This window comes from Ovis aries, chromosome 3 (genome assembly GCF_016772045.2).
Source record: "Ovis aries strain OAR_USU_Benz2616 breed Rambouillet chromosome 3, ARS-UI_Ramb_v3.0, whole genome shotgun sequence".
Classification (NCBI taxonomy): domain Eukaryota; kingdom Metazoa; phylum Chordata; class Mammalia; order Artiodactyla; family Bovidae; genus Ovis; species Ovis aries.
The window spans coordinates 92482511-92500610 of record NC_056056.1 but is presented as its reverse complement, the minus strand read 5'-3'; the positions used below and the strand labels follow the sequence as shown (position 1 = coordinate 92500610).

The 18100-nt window shown below is 43.2% G+C and overlaps 1 protein-coding gene across 1 annotated transcript; it reads left to right on the top strand.

The window, feature by feature from the left end:
• Positions 1–3932: 3932 nt before the first annotated feature.
• Positions 3933–5276, top strand: LOC101106246 (transforming protein RhoA). Its single transcript, XM_015094444.4, has one exon. The coding sequence runs from the start codon at positions 4088–4090 to the stop codon at positions 4667–4669; it is 582 nt and encodes a 193-aa protein (XP_014949930.3). The 5' UTR covers positions 3933–4087; the 3' UTR covers positions 4670–5276.
• The last annotated feature ends 12824 nt before the right edge of the window (positions 5277–18100 follow it).

Here is an 18100-nt window from a genome sequence, read left to right as displayed (position 1 = left end):
CTGATACATACTCGAGTTTGAGAACCATGGTGCTATAGGATTCCAGGAAGGGCCAATTCATGTGGGCCTAGAATTTTTAGGAAAGGTTTTTTAGAGGATATTCAGGGGAAGTGAAACTTAACACAATTTACCCCTTGAACGCTAAGTTCAAGGTTAACGGCCATCAGGTAGTACAGTCTTGAGGTAAGGCTTGCATTTATTTGGATCTTCTCAGCCTAGTTGAAGAAAAAAACAGGCCTGTCCATCTCCTTCCACGCCACTGCTCACACCCACCCCCAACTCCCCTCTGCTCAGTTTCTAACTGTAAGGACTTGTTCTAAAACTGTCAACCCAGTTCTTAGAAGCCTCACTGCACTTAAATTCCCATACAGTCCTCTGCCCTTCTAACCCATGTGTGGGCCGCTGGTGTGCAAGGTGAAGCAGGGGTGAGGGAACCGTTGCTGTGAGAAGCGAGGGCTAAGTCGCAAGGCAAATCCAGCTCTTTCTAGTGAAGGAGCTGCCTGTGGAGCCCGTTGTGCAGGCCTCAAAGGTCTTGGCATTGGCCTCACGGGAAGACAGCCACTCAGGCAACTCCTTGTTCTGAATGTCCTGTCTGGCATCTATCCCTCAGCAGAGGCTTTTCCCACCTCTGAGGAGAGGGAGGGACAGATCGCTACCTGAACTCGGTGTCGCCCTCATGACCCTAATCAGTCTTCAGGGACATCTCCAGGCCTGCTTTCCAAACCACTGGATTTTCTAGTTGACCCCTTTCTTCTCCCTAATTTCCAAGCCTTCCTGCCAAGGCTCCCTCTTCCGTTTCTGGTGTCTGGTGCACTGGACTATCTAGGGTGGTGGGGAAGGACCTATCCCAGGAAAAAGCTCCCTTGAATTTGGAATCAACCAGACCTTCCCTCATTTATCCAGGTGATGTGCGGATGCCCACTTGCACCCACGCTCTGGAAAGTTGGGGCCTGGTCTCTGTGGATGCCGTTGGCCCACACTTCAGACCCCTGCTTTGCCTGGTTGCTCTGTGCCCTGACTCCTGCCTGGCCAGTTTTGGGTGCTGAAGTGTGGCCTAGCCTTGCCCTCCAGTCTAGCTTGGAGCTCCCTGCCCAGCAGCAGCTTGGAACTCTAACCCCAACTCTCTCCCCGTCTCCTGAAATTCCATCTTCCAATTTGCTCTCCCCAGGACTAGCTTCCCAGGTCTTGAGCCTTATGCCTCTGCCTTTTATCCTCAGAAATAGGAAATGACATGCCCATGGTCACACAACCTTGGGTCTAGCAATGCCTATTCTACTAGGCTAGCATCTCTCTCTCCAGATCAGTTGAATCCTAGAATCGGTTGGGGTGGAGCTTGAGTATCTTTTAAAATCTCTCCCCATGATTCTAATCCTATCCCTACTGACTTCTGGAATACACCAAGCCCCAGGAAGCCTTTAGCATAAGAGAAGATTGATGCCCAGAGCTGAGATATCCTCCCAGGGCTTGCCACCCTAGTCCATGCTTAAGAATCCCTTAATACCCAGCAGATGTTAGCCCTGGGGAAACATGGAGGCCGGGCCCCCCTTTCAAGGGAGACAGTCTAAAGCAAGCATGGGAGAGAACACCTGTGGGAAGAGGGGCCCCTGAGGAGTACTGCAGGGTACTTGAGGTTATGCAAGCCTGGACAATGGCTTTTCAGGAGCCGGATTTCAGATGTGAGAGTAAAATGTGACATTTATCCTGAAAAGAAAAAGGAGATTGGGGAGAAAAAAAAAAAACCACACATCTCTCCAGGCATATTTACTCAATGGAAGCTTCAGGCCCTGAGGTGCAGCAGCACAAAGTGCCCCAGGACAGGAGGAGCCCCGCTGCCATGAAGTCCTCTAGGGCAAGTCCAAGCCCGCCATTGGAGCCCCTCTCAGGGTCAGGGGAGTGGGGTTGAGAACTGGGCAGGAGAAGAGCTCCACTCCTGGGCTTAACTGCCCTGCATATTCCAGGGAAGGACTCTCCCCAGGTCTAGAAATGTGACATCCCAGAAGGACTGTGCTGTGACAAGCTGGCATCATTTAAACCTTGTCCCATCAGAACAGAGCAAACAGTGGTGCCCCAGCCCTGCAGCGTGGTCTCCCCCTGCCTTGGCACAAGAAGCTCCCCAGACAGAGCCCAGGGGCTCTGGGTCCCTGTGGTGGAAGGAGGCCTGGAGCTGCAGACCTGGGCGCAGTTGCAGCCCCACTCCTGGGCTGGGTCACCTAGGGCGGTGTTGAGTCTTTCTGAGCCTCCAGTCCCTGCCTGTTTAGCTCAGGGAGCTGTTGAGAGAAAACTTATAAACACCCACTTGCTCAGCCTGATTCTTGAAATAAAACTAATGCCATTGATAAACTGTCAAGCTCAAGGAAGGCCTCCTCCATTCTCTAGTGACATTGAATTCAAGGTAAAAGCAGGCGTGGGGGATGGGGAGTGTAGGAGAAATATTTCCAGAGAGCTGATGGCAAAAGGGGCCACATTCAGAGGGTTGTGGTCCCCAGGACACCACCTTGAGAGGTGGTTAAGGACCCAGAGGAGTGAGGAAGGCTGTCCTTGGACATAGGAAGGTATTCAGTGTGCCCTCAAGCTGCCAGGCCAGGGGCAGAGGTTGACTTCAGCTCAGCAGTGGGTCTTTCTCACGGTCAGAGCCATCCCCTGGACTACTGTGCTCCCTAACACCTAAGTGATCAAGCAGAGACCGGGTGACCAGCAGGGACATAGGGGTGCCCTGGTGAGCTGCAGCGTGAGCCAGAAGACCTCTGGGGGCCATCTTCCTCCAGTATCCTGACCACCACCTCCAGCCCAAGAGTCCCTGTGTTATCCCAGCACTCCAAAACTTCACCTACCACAGCACCCTTCTAGAATAGTCTTTGGGAACCCAGATGTAAGGCTCTGTCTTCCCCTTGTTTTGCTGTGGGTCTTGTAGCCTCCCGGAGCTTCTTGGTGATGGAGGGGCATCTCAGGCCCTGCCCAGTCCCCTTCCCTCCCACCTGCTGACTTCAGGTGGTGGTGGTGGTGGTGGTGGTTTAGTCGCTAAGTCATGTCTGACTCTTGGAATCCCATGGGGTGTAAGCCCGCCAGGCACCTCTGTCCATGGGATTCTCCAGGCAAGAATACCGGAGTGGGTTGCTATTTCCTTTTCCAGATTCCCTTCATAGTACAGTGGAAACTAACACAACTTTGTAAAGCAGTTATACTCCAATAAAAAAAAAACAAAAAACAAAAAACAATAAGAGTGGTTTTCAGACACTAAACAGCAATCCAATACAGGAGAATGACGCTGTTATAGGTGAGAAGGAGATGAAGGAAATCTACAGTTGCGTCTTCAGGCAGAAGTTCAGGGAGGAGAAACCCAAGCAGTAGTCGCCTTGAGATGTGAGGAGAGAGCTGAGAATTCAGGGAAGTCAAGGTAGGAAGAAGGTGCAAGGCAGAGAATCCGAGATGTGAGGGCTGCAGCAATTTCCCTGTTAGCTTAGTTGATCACCAGTCGGCATGTGAAGAAAATTCCCGAGGGCAAGGAAAAGAAACACTGGCAAAGAGCAGGAGGAATAATTCCCAAGCCTCACAGAAGGCTGGGAACAGTTTCCATTCTCCACAACCAGAGTCGAAAAACATTGGGATAACAGGGCCATTGGCTTGAGCATTCAGAAGAGCACTGCCTTGGTCCTCAGCAGGACCATTTTGCCTGTGCTGGTCTCACCTGATAAAGGTGAGCTGCAGATCTGGAAAGAGCGAACGTTTTCTCATAACTCCATCCCAGAACAAGGCTTCAACTCTCAACAAGATGAAACTTACAATGTCTGACCTCTAGTTCAATATTACCAGGCATGTGAAGGAGAAAAAATATTACTTATCGTTAGGAGAAAAATGAATCACAGAAAAAGACCTAGCTGTCGCTCTCCGTCAGTTGTCTCGTTGGTCAGCCACCGCCTCCTCAGCCACCCGCTGTAGTCTTCGAGCTTGCGACTCGAGGACAAGCGTCCTCGGCGCGGAGAGGCCGGACTCGGAGTCATCGCCTGAGTGCCTTTCATCTGAGAAGTTCAGGGCACTTTGTAGAACTTCTGCTCTACAGGCCATGGGTCTTGCAGCATATTTGTAAGCAATGGCTGCCATCCGGAAGAAACTGGTGATTGTTGGAGATGGAGCCTGTGGCAAGACTTGCTTGCTCATTGTCTTTAGCAAGGACCAGTTCCCAGAGGTGTATGTCCCTACGGTGTTTGAGAACTATGTGGCAGATATTGAAGTGGATGGAAAGCAGGTAGAGCTGGCTTTGTGGGACACAGCTGGGCAGGAAGATTATGATCGCTTGAGGCCTCTCTCCTACCCGAATACCGACGTTATACTGATGTGTTTCTCCATTGACAGCCCTGATAGTTTAGAAAACATCCCAGAAAAATGGACTCCGGAAGTCAAGCATTTCTGTCCCAACATGCCCATCATGCTGGTTGGGAACAAGAAGGATCTTCGAAACGACGAGCACACAAGGCGGGAGCTGGCCAAGATGAAGCAGGAGCCAGTAAAACCCGAAGAAGGCAGAGATATGGCAAACAGGATTGGTGCTTTTGGGTACATGGAGTGTTCAGCAAAGACCAAAGATGGAGTGAGGGAGGTTTTTGAAATGGCCACGAGAACTGCTCTGCAAGCCAGATGTGGGAAGAAAAAATCTGGGTGCCTTGTCTTGTGAAACCCCTGCTGCAAGCACAGCCCTCATGCGGTTAATTTTGAAGTGCTGTTTATTAATCTTAGTGTATGATTACTGGCCTTTTTCATTTATCTATAATTTACCTAAGATTACAAATCAGAAGTCATCTTGCTACCAGTATTTAGAAGCCAACCATGATTATTAATGATGTCCAGCCCACCTGACCCACCAGGGTCCTTCTGACACTGCTCTTAACAGCCCTCCTCTGCACTCCCACCTGACACACCAGGTGCTAATTCAAGGAATTTCTTAACTTGTTGCTTCTTTCTAGAAAGAGAAACTGTTGGTAACTTTTGTGAATTAAGCTGTACCTACTTTATAACTAACATGCCCTGTCTGTCATCTACCAGCTGCAAGGTACCCTGGTGAGTCACCGCTTCAGAGCTTTACTCCTTTTAACAGATTTCATTGGCATAGCTCTGAGTGGCTATCCAGTTTTTTGAAAATGTGCTCAGCCAGAAAGGCCCAAGTCCACGCAGCTGTGGTAAAGTTACAGTTCTGTGGTTTCATGTTAGTTACCTTATAGTTACTGTGTAATTAGTGCCACTTAATGTATGTTACCAAAAATAAATATATCTACCCCGGACTAGATGTAGTATTTTTTGTATAATTGGATTTCCTAATACTGATATTTGTCATCTTCACAGAAAGTGTATTGGTTTGTTTTTTTTTTTTAAAGAAAGTGTGTTTGAAAATAAAGTCAGATGGAAAATTCAAAAAAAAAAAAAAAAAAAAGACCTAGCAATGATGTAGATCAGGTAACAGAACAAATCCCAGTTAACTGAAAAAGATTCAAATGATAACCAAGCATGCTCTTTGACTACAATGGAGTTAAATTAAAGCTCAGTAACAAAGACATTTAGAAAACCGCAAGGTATTGGGGTTCCCAAGTGGCGCTAGTGGTAAAGAGACACAGGTTCGACCCACAGCACCCTTCTAGAATAGTCTTTGGAAACCCAGACCTAGGCCTCTGTCTTCCCCTTCTCTAGCGTCCTGGAGCTTCTTGGTGATGGAGGGGCATCTCAGGCCCTGTCCAGCCCCCTTCCCTTCCACCTGCTGGCTTCAGAGTCTGTGGCTTAACCATATTTAGGAGGGCCCCTGTGCAGGGATCACAGGAGAAGGCCTTTCCTGGCTCTTCTCCATCCCCACGTGCCTAGATATACTGGTGCCTTCCCAGAGCCTCTCTCCACCCCTCTCTCCCTGTGCCTGGCTGTGAACAGCCTCTGTAGGGTTCTCTTGCCCTCTGGCTTCCAGTTCAGCTTGTGGGAGGCTCTGAAGGAGAGATCAAGGTTATTTGTTTGTTTTTACGTTGCAATTCTTATGTTTTATTAAATTTGCCTATAGTTGATTTACAACATTATACTAGTTTCAGATGTACAGCATAGTGATTTAATATTTTTATAGATCATATTCCATTTAATCTAGATAGCATATTAAAAAGCAGCGACATTACTTTGCCAACAAAGGTCCGTCTAGTCAAAGCTGTGGTTTTTCCAGTGGTCATGTATGGATGTGAGAGCTGGACTATAAAGAAAGCTGAGCACTGAAGAATTGATGCTGTTGAACTGTGGTGTGAAGACTCTTGAGAGTTCCTTGGACTGCAAGGAGATCAAACCAGTCCATCCTAAAGGAAATCAGTCCTGAACATTCATTGGAAGGACTGATGCTAAAGCTGAAACTCTAATACTTTGGCCACTTGTTGTGAACAACTGACTTTTGAAAAAGACTCTGATGCTGGGAAAGACTGAAGGCGGGAGGAGAAGGGGAAGACAGAGGATGAGATGGTTGGATAGGATCACCGACTCGATGGACATGAGTTTGAGCAAGCTCTGGGAGTTGGGGATGGCCAGGGAAACCTGGCGTGCTCTGTAGCCCATGGGGTCGCAAAGAGTTGGACACGACTGAGCAACTAACTGACTATCAGGGACCTCCTCAGTGGTCCAGTGGTTGAGACTTCACCTTCCAACACAGAGGGGTATGGGTTTAATCCCTGCTCAGGGAGCTAAGATCCCACAGGCCTCACAGCAAAAAAAAAAGATTAAAAAAAACCCAAAAAACCAAAACATAAAACAGAAACAATATTGTAACAAATTCAATAAAGCATTTAAAAGGTCCACATTAAAAAAAAAAACTTACAAAAAATTCCTACAAAATAATGGCCATATTTCCTTGTGCTGTACAATATATTCTTATTGCTTATCTGAGACTGAAGTATTTTATCCCCACTCCCTTCCAGGATTTTCCTGGTGGCTCAGTTGGTAAAGAATCTGCCTGCAATCCAGGAGACCTGGTTTTAATCCCTGGGTTGGGAAGATCCCCTGGAGAAGGAAATGGCAACCCACTCCAGTATTCTTGCCTGGGAAATCCAATGGACAGAGGAGCCTGTGGACTACAGTCCATGGGGTCACAAAGAGTCGGACATGAGTGTCTAAACCACCACCCTTCCAGTTCCAATGCTGTGTTTCCAATAATCACACCCCAAGCCCTGGGCTTCCAGGGCCCTTCCTCCTCCCAGCTCTCATCACGCTTCATTTACGCAGCTTCCTCCCCTTGCCCCTTCGGCTTGGAGTGGTAATGGCTCCCCACAGTTGCTAGCTTTAATTCTGCAGCCTTGGTCCCCTCAACCTCCACCTTGCTCTGTAACTTCTATGAGTGCTTAACGAGAGGCTAAAAATTCAAATGCCACCAGGAGTGACGCTGATGATCTGAATTAGGGCAACTGCTAGGTGGCAGCATAAATGCCCGTGAGTAGATTGAACCTGGGAGGTGGACATTGGGATAAACTGGGGTACACAGGCCTCTTCTGAAGGGGGTGATCATGTCACAGTTCCAGCAAGGTGGTCTGATTTTCTTTCTTTTCTTTTTTTTTTTTTTCAAAAGAAGCGGAAACTCTGGACTTTTGCATGAAATATTTCCATTTCTAAATATGGCTCAAATTCACACACCACCCTGGGGCCCCAACGAAATCTGTCTGCTGGTCACCATCGGTTCGCAGCCTTCACTCTGAAGCTGTTCGCTTGCCTGCCAGGCCCCTTCACACCTCTCTTCATTCGCAGTTCTCTTTGCTAGGAACGACTTTTTCTGCTTCTTGGCCTGAGCAAACTTGCGGTCCTTCAAGAACAACCTCACACCTCACTTTCTCTCTGGAGCCTTCTTGAAGCCCCCACGCAGTGCCTTCCCTATGCACCCAGAATACTTTGTCCATGTTAATATTCATGTTAAGACAGTCATCTCACTTTGCTGCCACTGTTTGTTAGCAAATTCTCCACAAATTGTCCTGTGCCCAGGATCATCTTGTGTCCCAGGTCATGAGCTTCTCAAGGTCAACAATCTCTTTCCTATACATCTTTGTAGTCTGAGCATTTAGCCTGATGGCTGAAGCAAGGTGATGCAATAACTTTTTGCTAAGAAAGATCCTCAGCTCTACAGGGCTTTAGTTGGACCAATGTCTGTCTCTGGAGGCAGGAGACCAGTGTCATGTGGGCTCACTGGGTCCTGTGGGGTTAGGTTATCCAGACCTGGTGTTGGATGCTATGCCACCATTAGACATCTCACAGGTCAGATAGGTCTTTGGGATTCTCTCTGGTTTCTTTTCTATCATAAGAGCTTTGATTCTAGGCAAAAAATACATTTTCTGACCAGTATATTACCATGAACTTTGTCACAATCCAGGTGAATTTGACAGAAATATTTTCCCCCCAGGTTTATAAAGTTAGAAGTGACATATGACATTGTATAAGTTTAAGGCACACAGTGCAATGATTTGATACAGGTATCTATTGCAAAATGATTACCACAGTAGAGAAATTAACACTTCCACTCCCTCACATGGATACCATTTTTGTGTGTGCAGTGAAGACATTCAATATCTAATCTCTTAGCAAATTTCAAGTAGATAATACAGTATTTTAAACTATAGTCACAATGCTGTACATTGTATCCCCAGAACTCATTCATCTTACAACTATGAGTTTGTATCCTTTGACAAACACTTCTCCCCCTTCTCCCCCCAATCCACCCCAAGCCCTAGGCAGCCCTACTCTGCTCTGTTTCTCTGAATTTAACTTTTTTAGATTCCACATGTAAGTGAGAGCATACAGTATTTATCTTTCTCTGACTTATTTCACTTAGCATAATGCTCTCAAGACTCATCCATCTTGTCACAAATGGCAGGATTCCCTTCTTTCTCATGGCTGAACAATATTCCATTGTGTGTACAGGGTCCATCTTTATTCATTTATTCATCGATGGACACTTGGGTTGTCTCCATAGCTTGGCTATTGTGAGTAATGCTGCAGTGCACAACAAAGAGAACCAGAGTTCATTTTCTTCAGTTATATACCAAGAAGCGGGATTGCTAAAATAAATGGGTGTTCTGCTTTTAATTTTTTTAGAAAAATATTTTTTTGATTTGCATTTCCCTGATGATTAGGGATGGTGAATGTTTTTTCACGTACCTATTGGCTGTTTGCTTGTCTTCTTTGGAAAAATATCTATTCAAATCCCCTGCCCATTTTTGAATCTGATTGCATTGCATCGCATCAACTCCTTATGTGTTTTGGGCATCTACTCCTTATCAGATAGATGGTCTGCAGATATTTTCTCCTGTTCCATGAGTTGCCTTTTCATTTTATTCTTCTTTTACTGTGCAGAAGCTTTTTAGTTTAATATAGTCCCACTTATTTATTTTTGGTTTTGTTGCTTCGCTTTCAGGTCATATCCAAATAAATTATTGCCAAAAGCAATTCAAAGACCTTTCTCCCTATGGTTTCTTCTGAAAGTTTTACAGCCTCAGATCTTACATTTAAGCTGTTAATCCATTTCAAGTTAATTTTTTGTGAGTGTAATAAGATAGGGGTCCAATTTCCTTCTTCTACATGTTTTTATCCAGTTTTCTCAAAAACATTTATTGAAGAAACTATCCTTTCTGCATTGAATATTCATGGTTCCCTTGTGAAATATTAGTTGACTGTATAGGCAAGACTTTAGTTCTGAGCTCTAAATTCTGTTCCATTGGTCTGTGTGTCTCCTTCATTGTGACAGGAATTTTGTAATCCTTTACCATTCTACTCTCTAGGTTAGTCCCATACAAAAGAGTAGAGCCTTTGGAGAATGTTCACTCTCTCCACGGCTTCATTTATTTTCTCACTGATAGTCTGTATCCAGTAAACTTCCTTTGGTCTAGTAAATTAACTACTAGGCCCTGAGCCCTGTGAGCATCTTCTGACTGGAAATGAGAAGATATGTATAGATGAGAGGAGAAAGATGGGAGGGGTTTTATCTTAGGCCTTTAGTCATTCTTGAGTTTGTCTGTAACAGGGATGGAGCAGGCTTGAAGCATGCAATGAATGGTATGAGACACTTAGCCACTCAGCCAATTGTCAGCCTCACCATGGTCCTGACAGAAGGTTCAGTGAAAGGCGGGTCTCGGCCTTCTCCCCAGGGCCCTCCAGGCCGCACGGCCTCGGGCCAGCGAGTGAGCTGGGGGCCCCGGGGACAGGCTGAGGGCTGTGTCCTGCAGAGCTCCAGAGCCCTGGCCATGGCTGTCCACTGGCTGGGCCCAGACCTCGAAGCAGCTGAATCTCTCCTTATCCCCACCACTTCGACTTGATGGTGATAGTATCCAGAAGTGGCAGTTGGCGGGACCCAGCCCCTGTTTTGGTTGCCTGAGGAGCCTGAGGGCCAGCTGAGTCCTGGGCGCCTGGCTCCCTCAGTGAAGATGGCTGCGGGGCATCTGGGGAATCTGGCCTTGAGGTCTGCCTCCTCAGCCAGGCCTCAGCACTGGCGGGAAGACCCAGACTGGGTGCTGGGTGAATGCTCTTGGGCAAGGTAACTGGCCTGTGCAGGGACCCCTCCTCTTAGCCAAGACGTGGACCTCAGATGAGTCTTGGGACCTTGCCAGTTTTTGTCAGAACACAGAATAACGTTTGTTTTGGTGAGGTTTACAGGACCATTGTAACCTCAGCGTGATTTCAACTCAAGAACAAAGGATCTGACACAAAGAAGTTTGCATTGACTAATAATGCCCCGTCCCCACCTTTCCTCTAAAAGTGCTTTGCTGAAAGTTTTCGAGGGAGTTCAGGGACTTTAAGGCATGAGCCCTGCAATAAACCTTTCTCTGCTCCAGAGTCTGACGTTTTGGTATTATTCGCTTCACTGTGCATAGGGCATGTAGACTTGCATTCAGTAATACTTTCTATGGATTCCTACATATTCTCTAGGGAGACCTCAAATCAAAAAAGGCAATGATGTGAATTATACTCTTATTTCAATTGAAACATTTTTTATATGTTGGAAATAGGCAGTGGAACAAGTACAGGAGCAATCTAGCAACTGACCACTAAAAAATTGTATCTCCCTTCCATAATGCTAAACTTTAGAATCTGTCCACTTTACAATGTGGATTCCCCCAAAAGCAAGGTCTGAGATGAAAACTTGAAGATAAATAATTTATTTTGGAGGTAATCCCAGGAAGCAGGAGTGAAGGACCAAAAAGAGTGAGGAAAAGCCAACGATAGGTACCTTGAGCTAGTTACCACTGTGTGAAATTGGGGTTCAGTCCTACTGGGCTCCCACTGAAGAACCACTTAATGTCACCACTGAGGAACAATATAATGTCACCTCTGAATTGAGCCTCTGAAGATCTGGGGGCACTTATCTATCAACTCCCATCATCCTCTGGTTGGAAGTTGCCATAGGATCATTAATTTCTCCCTTCCACCACCTGGACACAGACACACACACACAGATCTTGGCGACCTGTGTAATGCTCAGAGTGGAACAATCTTGCAAAGCTACAGCTGAAATTACATGGTCCAACAGCGTATGATGTGACCAAAAAAAAAAGACATGTGCTATAATTACTTACATATTTTTAATTAATAGAGGTAATAAAAATCACATTTTTTTCATGAAATTTGGGTTTTTTCCTTGTAACTAGAAGTTCCCATTTTGCCTTTTGAAGATATTCCAGTTTAGTACACTGCTGAGTCTAAAAACAGCCATTAGCATTCAGCCAAATGTGTACTCTATTATGCCTCTAACGCATCTCAAGATGCCTGTCAGAAAGCATCCCTTCTTACAAGATAGCTCATCTTATTGCCCCAGACTGTAACAGCCCTGAGTACCCTGAGAAGCCAAATAATTATAACAGGTCTCTGGTGAGTCCGTGAATTACCAGGAAGGAGAAAGACCATGGTGGGTAAAATGGGGTTGGGGAAATGGGGCCATCTATGATGGGTTTTGAACAAACTGATAACCAAACTGAGGAAGAGGTTGCAAAAATAATTCATAGAAGAAAAAAAAAAGCATGCCACATCTAATGGAAAAAGATAAAGTCACTCCCATTCCTAAGCACTATCTAATTTAGTCTCCAGTGGTACCTGGCTATACAGCAGTTTCCGCTATATTGAGCCCCTGAACTTTTACAATAATTCTCTTTCACTTGAGCCAGTTTGAATACACTTTTATCTCCTAAAATCAAAAGACCTGGACTAGATCAAATTCTTCTTTAGCATCTCTTGAGGTTGTTATCTCAGTTTTCCTCCTTTTACTTTTAAAATAATAAGTTATATTAATAGCTCTCAAAATTGAACCATCCTTGCTTTCCTGGAAAGCCTTCTCATTCCAACTCTTCTGTAGCCAGCTCCTTCTCATCCTTTTTTCTCAGTTAAATGCCATCCCAACAAAGAGGCCCTACTTTCCCCTCATCTATCTTGGCCCTTCCTCTTCAATTATTCTCCATCATTGAATTATATTCACTAGGAAAATAGTTGAACTCATCACAGTTTTTAATGATATATGTATTTTTTTGACTAGATTAATGTCTGTTTCCCGCACTAGATAATAGCTCCAGGAATTATGTCTGTTTTCTTCACCACTAAATATTTAACATCTGACTTATTAATATGACATATAGCAGTTGCCTTAATTAATTGAAAGGATGAATGAATGGGTGGATGATGGCTAAATTCCTGGATAAATTGAATAGATAAATTAACTAGATAGTGAACTATTATTTTGTTATATTGCAGGAGTCTATTCACTGATCTTAAGGACATTTGCACCTAAATCCTGTATCCACCAAAAATATCTTCAATTAGGACAAAATAGTTTTACAGTCAGACAAAAGGTGAGATAATTCAGTGGCAACACTATAAGCAACACCATGCAACATAGCCACACTATGACTTCACACTATAAGTCATACTAATGAGTACTCTATACAGGTGAACACTATGTTATTTTCATTCTGGAAAAGAAAGTACAGATAATGTAACTCTAGTAAAAGTGTACTGAGGACCCAGTACTAATGGTATTGTTTTTGAGTTGAACATTGAGAGGTCATAAACACTCTCAATCTGTGGCTGGGGTGTTTACTTGAGTATTTGAAATACTGACATAGGATAAAGGGCATATATAAAGCAATTGGGAAACAATCTTTTTTCCACAAAGCCATGCACTTTGAATTAGAGCAAACTTTAAGGTTGACCCCCAAAAGTGTATGATTCACATTCTCTAAAGACAATATACTAAAATGATAAATTAATCATATGATTTGAACATCTACAAGAATAATAACAACTTACTCTTTTCATTAAGAAAAGACTCAAATAAGGTCTCGCCCAGCGGTCCAGGGGTTAAGACTCCACACTTTCAATGCAGGGAGCACAGGTTTGATCCCTGGTCAAAACTAAGATCAAAGCTGTGCAGTGCAGTCAAAAGATTAAAAAAAAGAAAAAGAAAAAAATGCCTCAAATAATTTTGGCCAGGAGACAGATGAATAAATAGAAAATTGAAAACAAACTACAAAATAAAAGAAAAACATTACATATCAAAATTACAAGCTGTAGTCAGTTGATTCAGAAGTAAAATAATCTCTATTAAGTTAACCAAAGAACAAACAAAATAAATGCTCAACTCAATAATTTACAAAAGAGTCAATTAAATGCCTGAAGAAAATGGAAGAAAATGAAGATAAAACCAGGAATATATAAATCAACAATGAAAAAAGCATTCAGTTCAATGAATAAATGCAAGACTGTTTTCTTGGAACAAACCTCTACCAAGTTCAAACAAGAAAAAAATGGTAGAGAACTCCAAAATTCAAAGTAATAAAGCATTATAATAATAGTGAATAATTTTATTTTCAAAGAAAGCTAATCATTATGCTAATGACTTTTAAACATCCATGAACTGACCAATTTCTTGCTAAAAATGGTATGGACCTAACAGAAGCAGAAGATATTAAGAAGAAATGGCAAGAATACACAGAAGAACTGTACAAAAAAGATCTTCAAAAGAACTGTACAAAAAAGATCTTCAAGACCAAGATAATCACGATGGTGTGATCACCCACCTAGAGCCTTGGAATGTGAAGTCTAGTGGGCCTTACTTAGAAAGAATCACTACAAACAAGGCTAGTAGAGGTGATGGAATTCCAGTTGAGCTCTTTCAAATCCTGAAAGATGATGCTGTAAAAGTGCTTCACTCAATATGCCAGCAAATTTGGAAACCTCAGCAGTGGCCACAGGACTAGAAAAGGTCAGTTTTCATTCCAATCCCAAAGAAAGGAAATGCCAAAGAATGCTCAAACTACCGCACAATTACACTCATCTCACACGCTAGTAAAGTAATGCTCAAAATTCTCCAAGCCAGGCTTCAGCAATACGTGAACCGTGAACTTCTAGATGTTCAAGCTGGATTTAGAAAAGGCAGAGGAACCAGAGATCAAATTGCCAACATCTGCTGGATCATCGAAAAAGCAAGAGAGTTCCAGAAAAACATCTATTTCTGCTTTATTGATTATGCCAAAGCCGTTGACTCTGTGGATCACAATAAACTGTGGAAAATTCTGAAACAAATGGGAATACCAGACCACCTGACCTGCCTCTTGAGAAACCTATATGCAGGTAAGGAAGCAACAGTTAGAACTGGACATGGAACAACAGACTGGTTCCAAATAGGAAAGGGAGTAAGTACATCAAGGCTGTATATTGTCACCCTGCTTATTTAACTTATATGCAGAGTACATCATGAGAAACGCTGGACTGGAAGGAGCACAAGCTGGAATCAAGATTGCCAGGAGAAATATCAATAACCTCAGATATGCAGATGACACCACCCTGATGGCAGGAAGTGAAGAGGAACTAAAAGCCTCTTGATGAAAGTGAAAGAGGAGAGTGAAGTTGGCTTAAAGCTCAAAATTCAGAAAATGAAGATCATGGTATCTAGTCCCATCCCTTCATGGCAAATAGATGAGGAAACAATGGAAACAGTGTGAGACTTTGTTTTTTGGGGCTCCAAAATCACTGCAGATGGTGATTGCAGCCATGAAATTAAAAGACGCTTACTCCTTGGAAGGAAAGTTATGACCAACCTAGATAGCATATTCGAAAGCAGAGATATTACTTTTCCAACAAAGGTCCATCTAGTCAAGGTTATGGTTTTTCCAGTGGTCATGTATGGATATGAGAGTTGGACTGTGAAGAAACCTGAGCCCCGAAGAATTGATGCTTTTGAACGGTGGTGTTGGAGAAGACTCTTGAGAGTCCCTTGGACTGCAAGGAGATCCAACCAGTCCATTCTAAAGGAGATCAACCCTGGGTGTTCTTTGGATGGAATGATGCTAAAGCTGAAACTCCAATACTTTGGCCACCTCATGCGAAGAGTTGACTCATTGGAAAATATCCTGATGCTGGGAGGGATTGGGGGCAGGAGGAGAAGGGGACGACAGAGGATGAGATGGCTAGAAGGCATCACCGACTTGATGGACGTGAGTTTGAGTGAATTCCGGGAGTTGGTGATGGACAGGGAGGCCTGGAGTGCTGCAGTTCACGGGGTTGCAAAGAGTCAGACACGACTGAGTGATTGAAATGAACTGAACTGAACTGAACTTGCTAAAAATGTAAGTCACCAGCAGAAAATTTAAATAGGCAGACCACTCTGTTTAGGGAAAATTCTGAAAAATGTATTTAATATATCCTTCAGCACATCCAAAATTTAAAAAATAATATTCATATGAAATTGCAAGTGATCTAGAATAGCTAAAACAAAGGAGAACAAAAAGAACTCATTTTTCCTGATTTCAAAACTTACAACAAAGCAATGGTAATCAAGGCAGTATGGCATAGGCACCAGGGTGAACAAAATTGACCTAAGAATAGATTAAGGGAATATAATTGAAAGTCCATTCATAAAACCATACATTTATCATTTTTGACAAGGGTGCCAAGACAATTCAATGAGGAAAGAACAGTCATTTTGAATGGTGCTAGGACAAATGGATGTCCACCAGCAAAAAAAATGAAATTGTCCCTATCTCATACCATACATGACAACTAACTCAAAACAGTGGCTTGTTGTTTTTCAGCCACTAAGTTGTGTCTGACTCTTTGTGACCCCATGGACTGCAACACAGTGGCTTCCCTGTCCTTCGCTATCTCCCAGAATTTGCTCAGATCCATGTCCATTGAGTTGATGATGCTATCCAACCATTTCATCCTCTGCCACCTCCTTATTCTTTTGCCTTCGGTCTTTCCCTGCATCAGGGTCTTTTCCAATAAGTTGATTCTTCACATCAGGTGGCCAAAGTATTGAAGCTTCAGCTTCAGCATCAGTCCTCCCAATGAATATTCAGGATTCATTTCCTTTAGGATTGACTGGTTTGATCTCCTTGCAGTCCAAGGGACTCTCAAGAGTCTTCTCCAGCACAACAGTTCCAAAGTATCAGTTCTTCAGCACTCACTCTTCTTTATAGTCCAACTCGCATATCCATACATGACTACTGGAAAAACTACAGCTTTGGCTATACAGACTTTGTTAGCAAAATGATGTCTCTGCTTTTTAATATGTTGTCTAGGTTGGTCATAGCTTTTCTTCAAAGGAGCAAGCATCTTTTAATTTCATAGCTGCAGTCACCAGTCACCAGTCACAGTGATTTGGGGCCCAAGAAAATAAGATTTGTTATTCTTTCCATTTTTTCCCCCTTCTATTTCCCATGAAGTGATGGGAGTGGGTGTCTTGATCTTAGGTTTTTCAAAAATTTTGAGTTGTAAGCCAACTTTTTCACCCTTCTCTTTCACCCTCACAAAGAGGCTCTTTAGTTTCTCTTCACTTTCTGCCATTAGAGTGGTATTATCTGCATATCTGATGTTGTTGATATTTCTCCTGGCAATCTTGACTCCAGTTTGTGATTCATCCAGCCCAGAATTTTACATGATGTACTTTGTATAGAAGTTAAATAAGCAGGGTGAAAATATACGGCATTAATATACTCCTTTCCCAATTTGGAACCAGTCTGCTGTTCCATGTCTGGTTCTAATTGTTGCTTCTTGACCCTAATATAAGAACTAAAACTATAAAACTCTTAGAAGAAAACATAGGAGTAGATCTTTGACCTTGGGCTAGGCAAAGTTCTTAGATAAGACACCAAAAGCACAAGCAATAAAGGAAAAATTAGATAAATTGGATTTCATCATAATTAAAATCTTTTGTGTTTAAAAGGACACTATCCAGAGAGTGAAAGGACAGTCCACAGAATGAAAGAAAGTATTTTCAAACATACTGTAACATATGAAGAACTTACAACTCAACAATAAAAATAGCCCAATTTTAAAATAGGCAAAAGATTTGCATAGACATCACTCCAAAGATATACAAATAGCCAAGACACATGAAAATATGCTCGACATCATTAATCATTAGAATTTGTATCCTACTGTTGTGTGAAAATTGCATGAGACTTAATTATGTTGAATTGGTTCACAGAGCTTTTCAGGTCTATTATAACCTTTTACTTCTGTATATTCATTCTATTAATTTTCAAGAGTTTGATATTGAAATTCCAACTAAAATCTTAATTTATCTACTTTTAAAAAAATGTAATATATAGTGAACTATATGTAAACTTGCTCTGTATTTTTCAAGTCTCCTGTAAGTGTGTTATCATACTCTTGTAATAAAAAAAATGAAAATTAAAAAATGCAAATAAAAATCTTATTATCAAGGCAATGGCAGCCCACTCTGGTACTCTTGCCTGGGAAATCCCATGGATGGAGGAGCCTGGTGGGCTACAGTCCATGGGGTCGCGAAGAGTCGGACATGACTGAGCGACTTCACTTTCACTTTTCACTTTCACTTTTCACTTTCATGCATTGGAGAAGGAAATGGCAACCCATTCCAGTGTTCTTGCCTGGAGAATCCCAGGGATGGAGGAGCCTGGTGGGCTGCCATCTATGGGGTTGCACAGAGTCAGACATGACTGACATGACTTATTATCAAGAAGTCAGATAATAACAAGTGTTGATGAGGATGTGGAGGAATTAAATCCTACCTACACAGCTGGTGGAAATGTACAATGACACAACCACTCTGGAAACAGTTTAGCAATTCCTGAAATGATTAACCATGGAG

Excerpts from the sequence above, each read along its gene's own strand:
- LOC101106246 (XM_015094444.4), top strand. The coding sequence starts at position 4,088 with ATGGCTGCCATCCGGAAGAAACTGGTGATTGTTGGAGATGGAGCCTGT.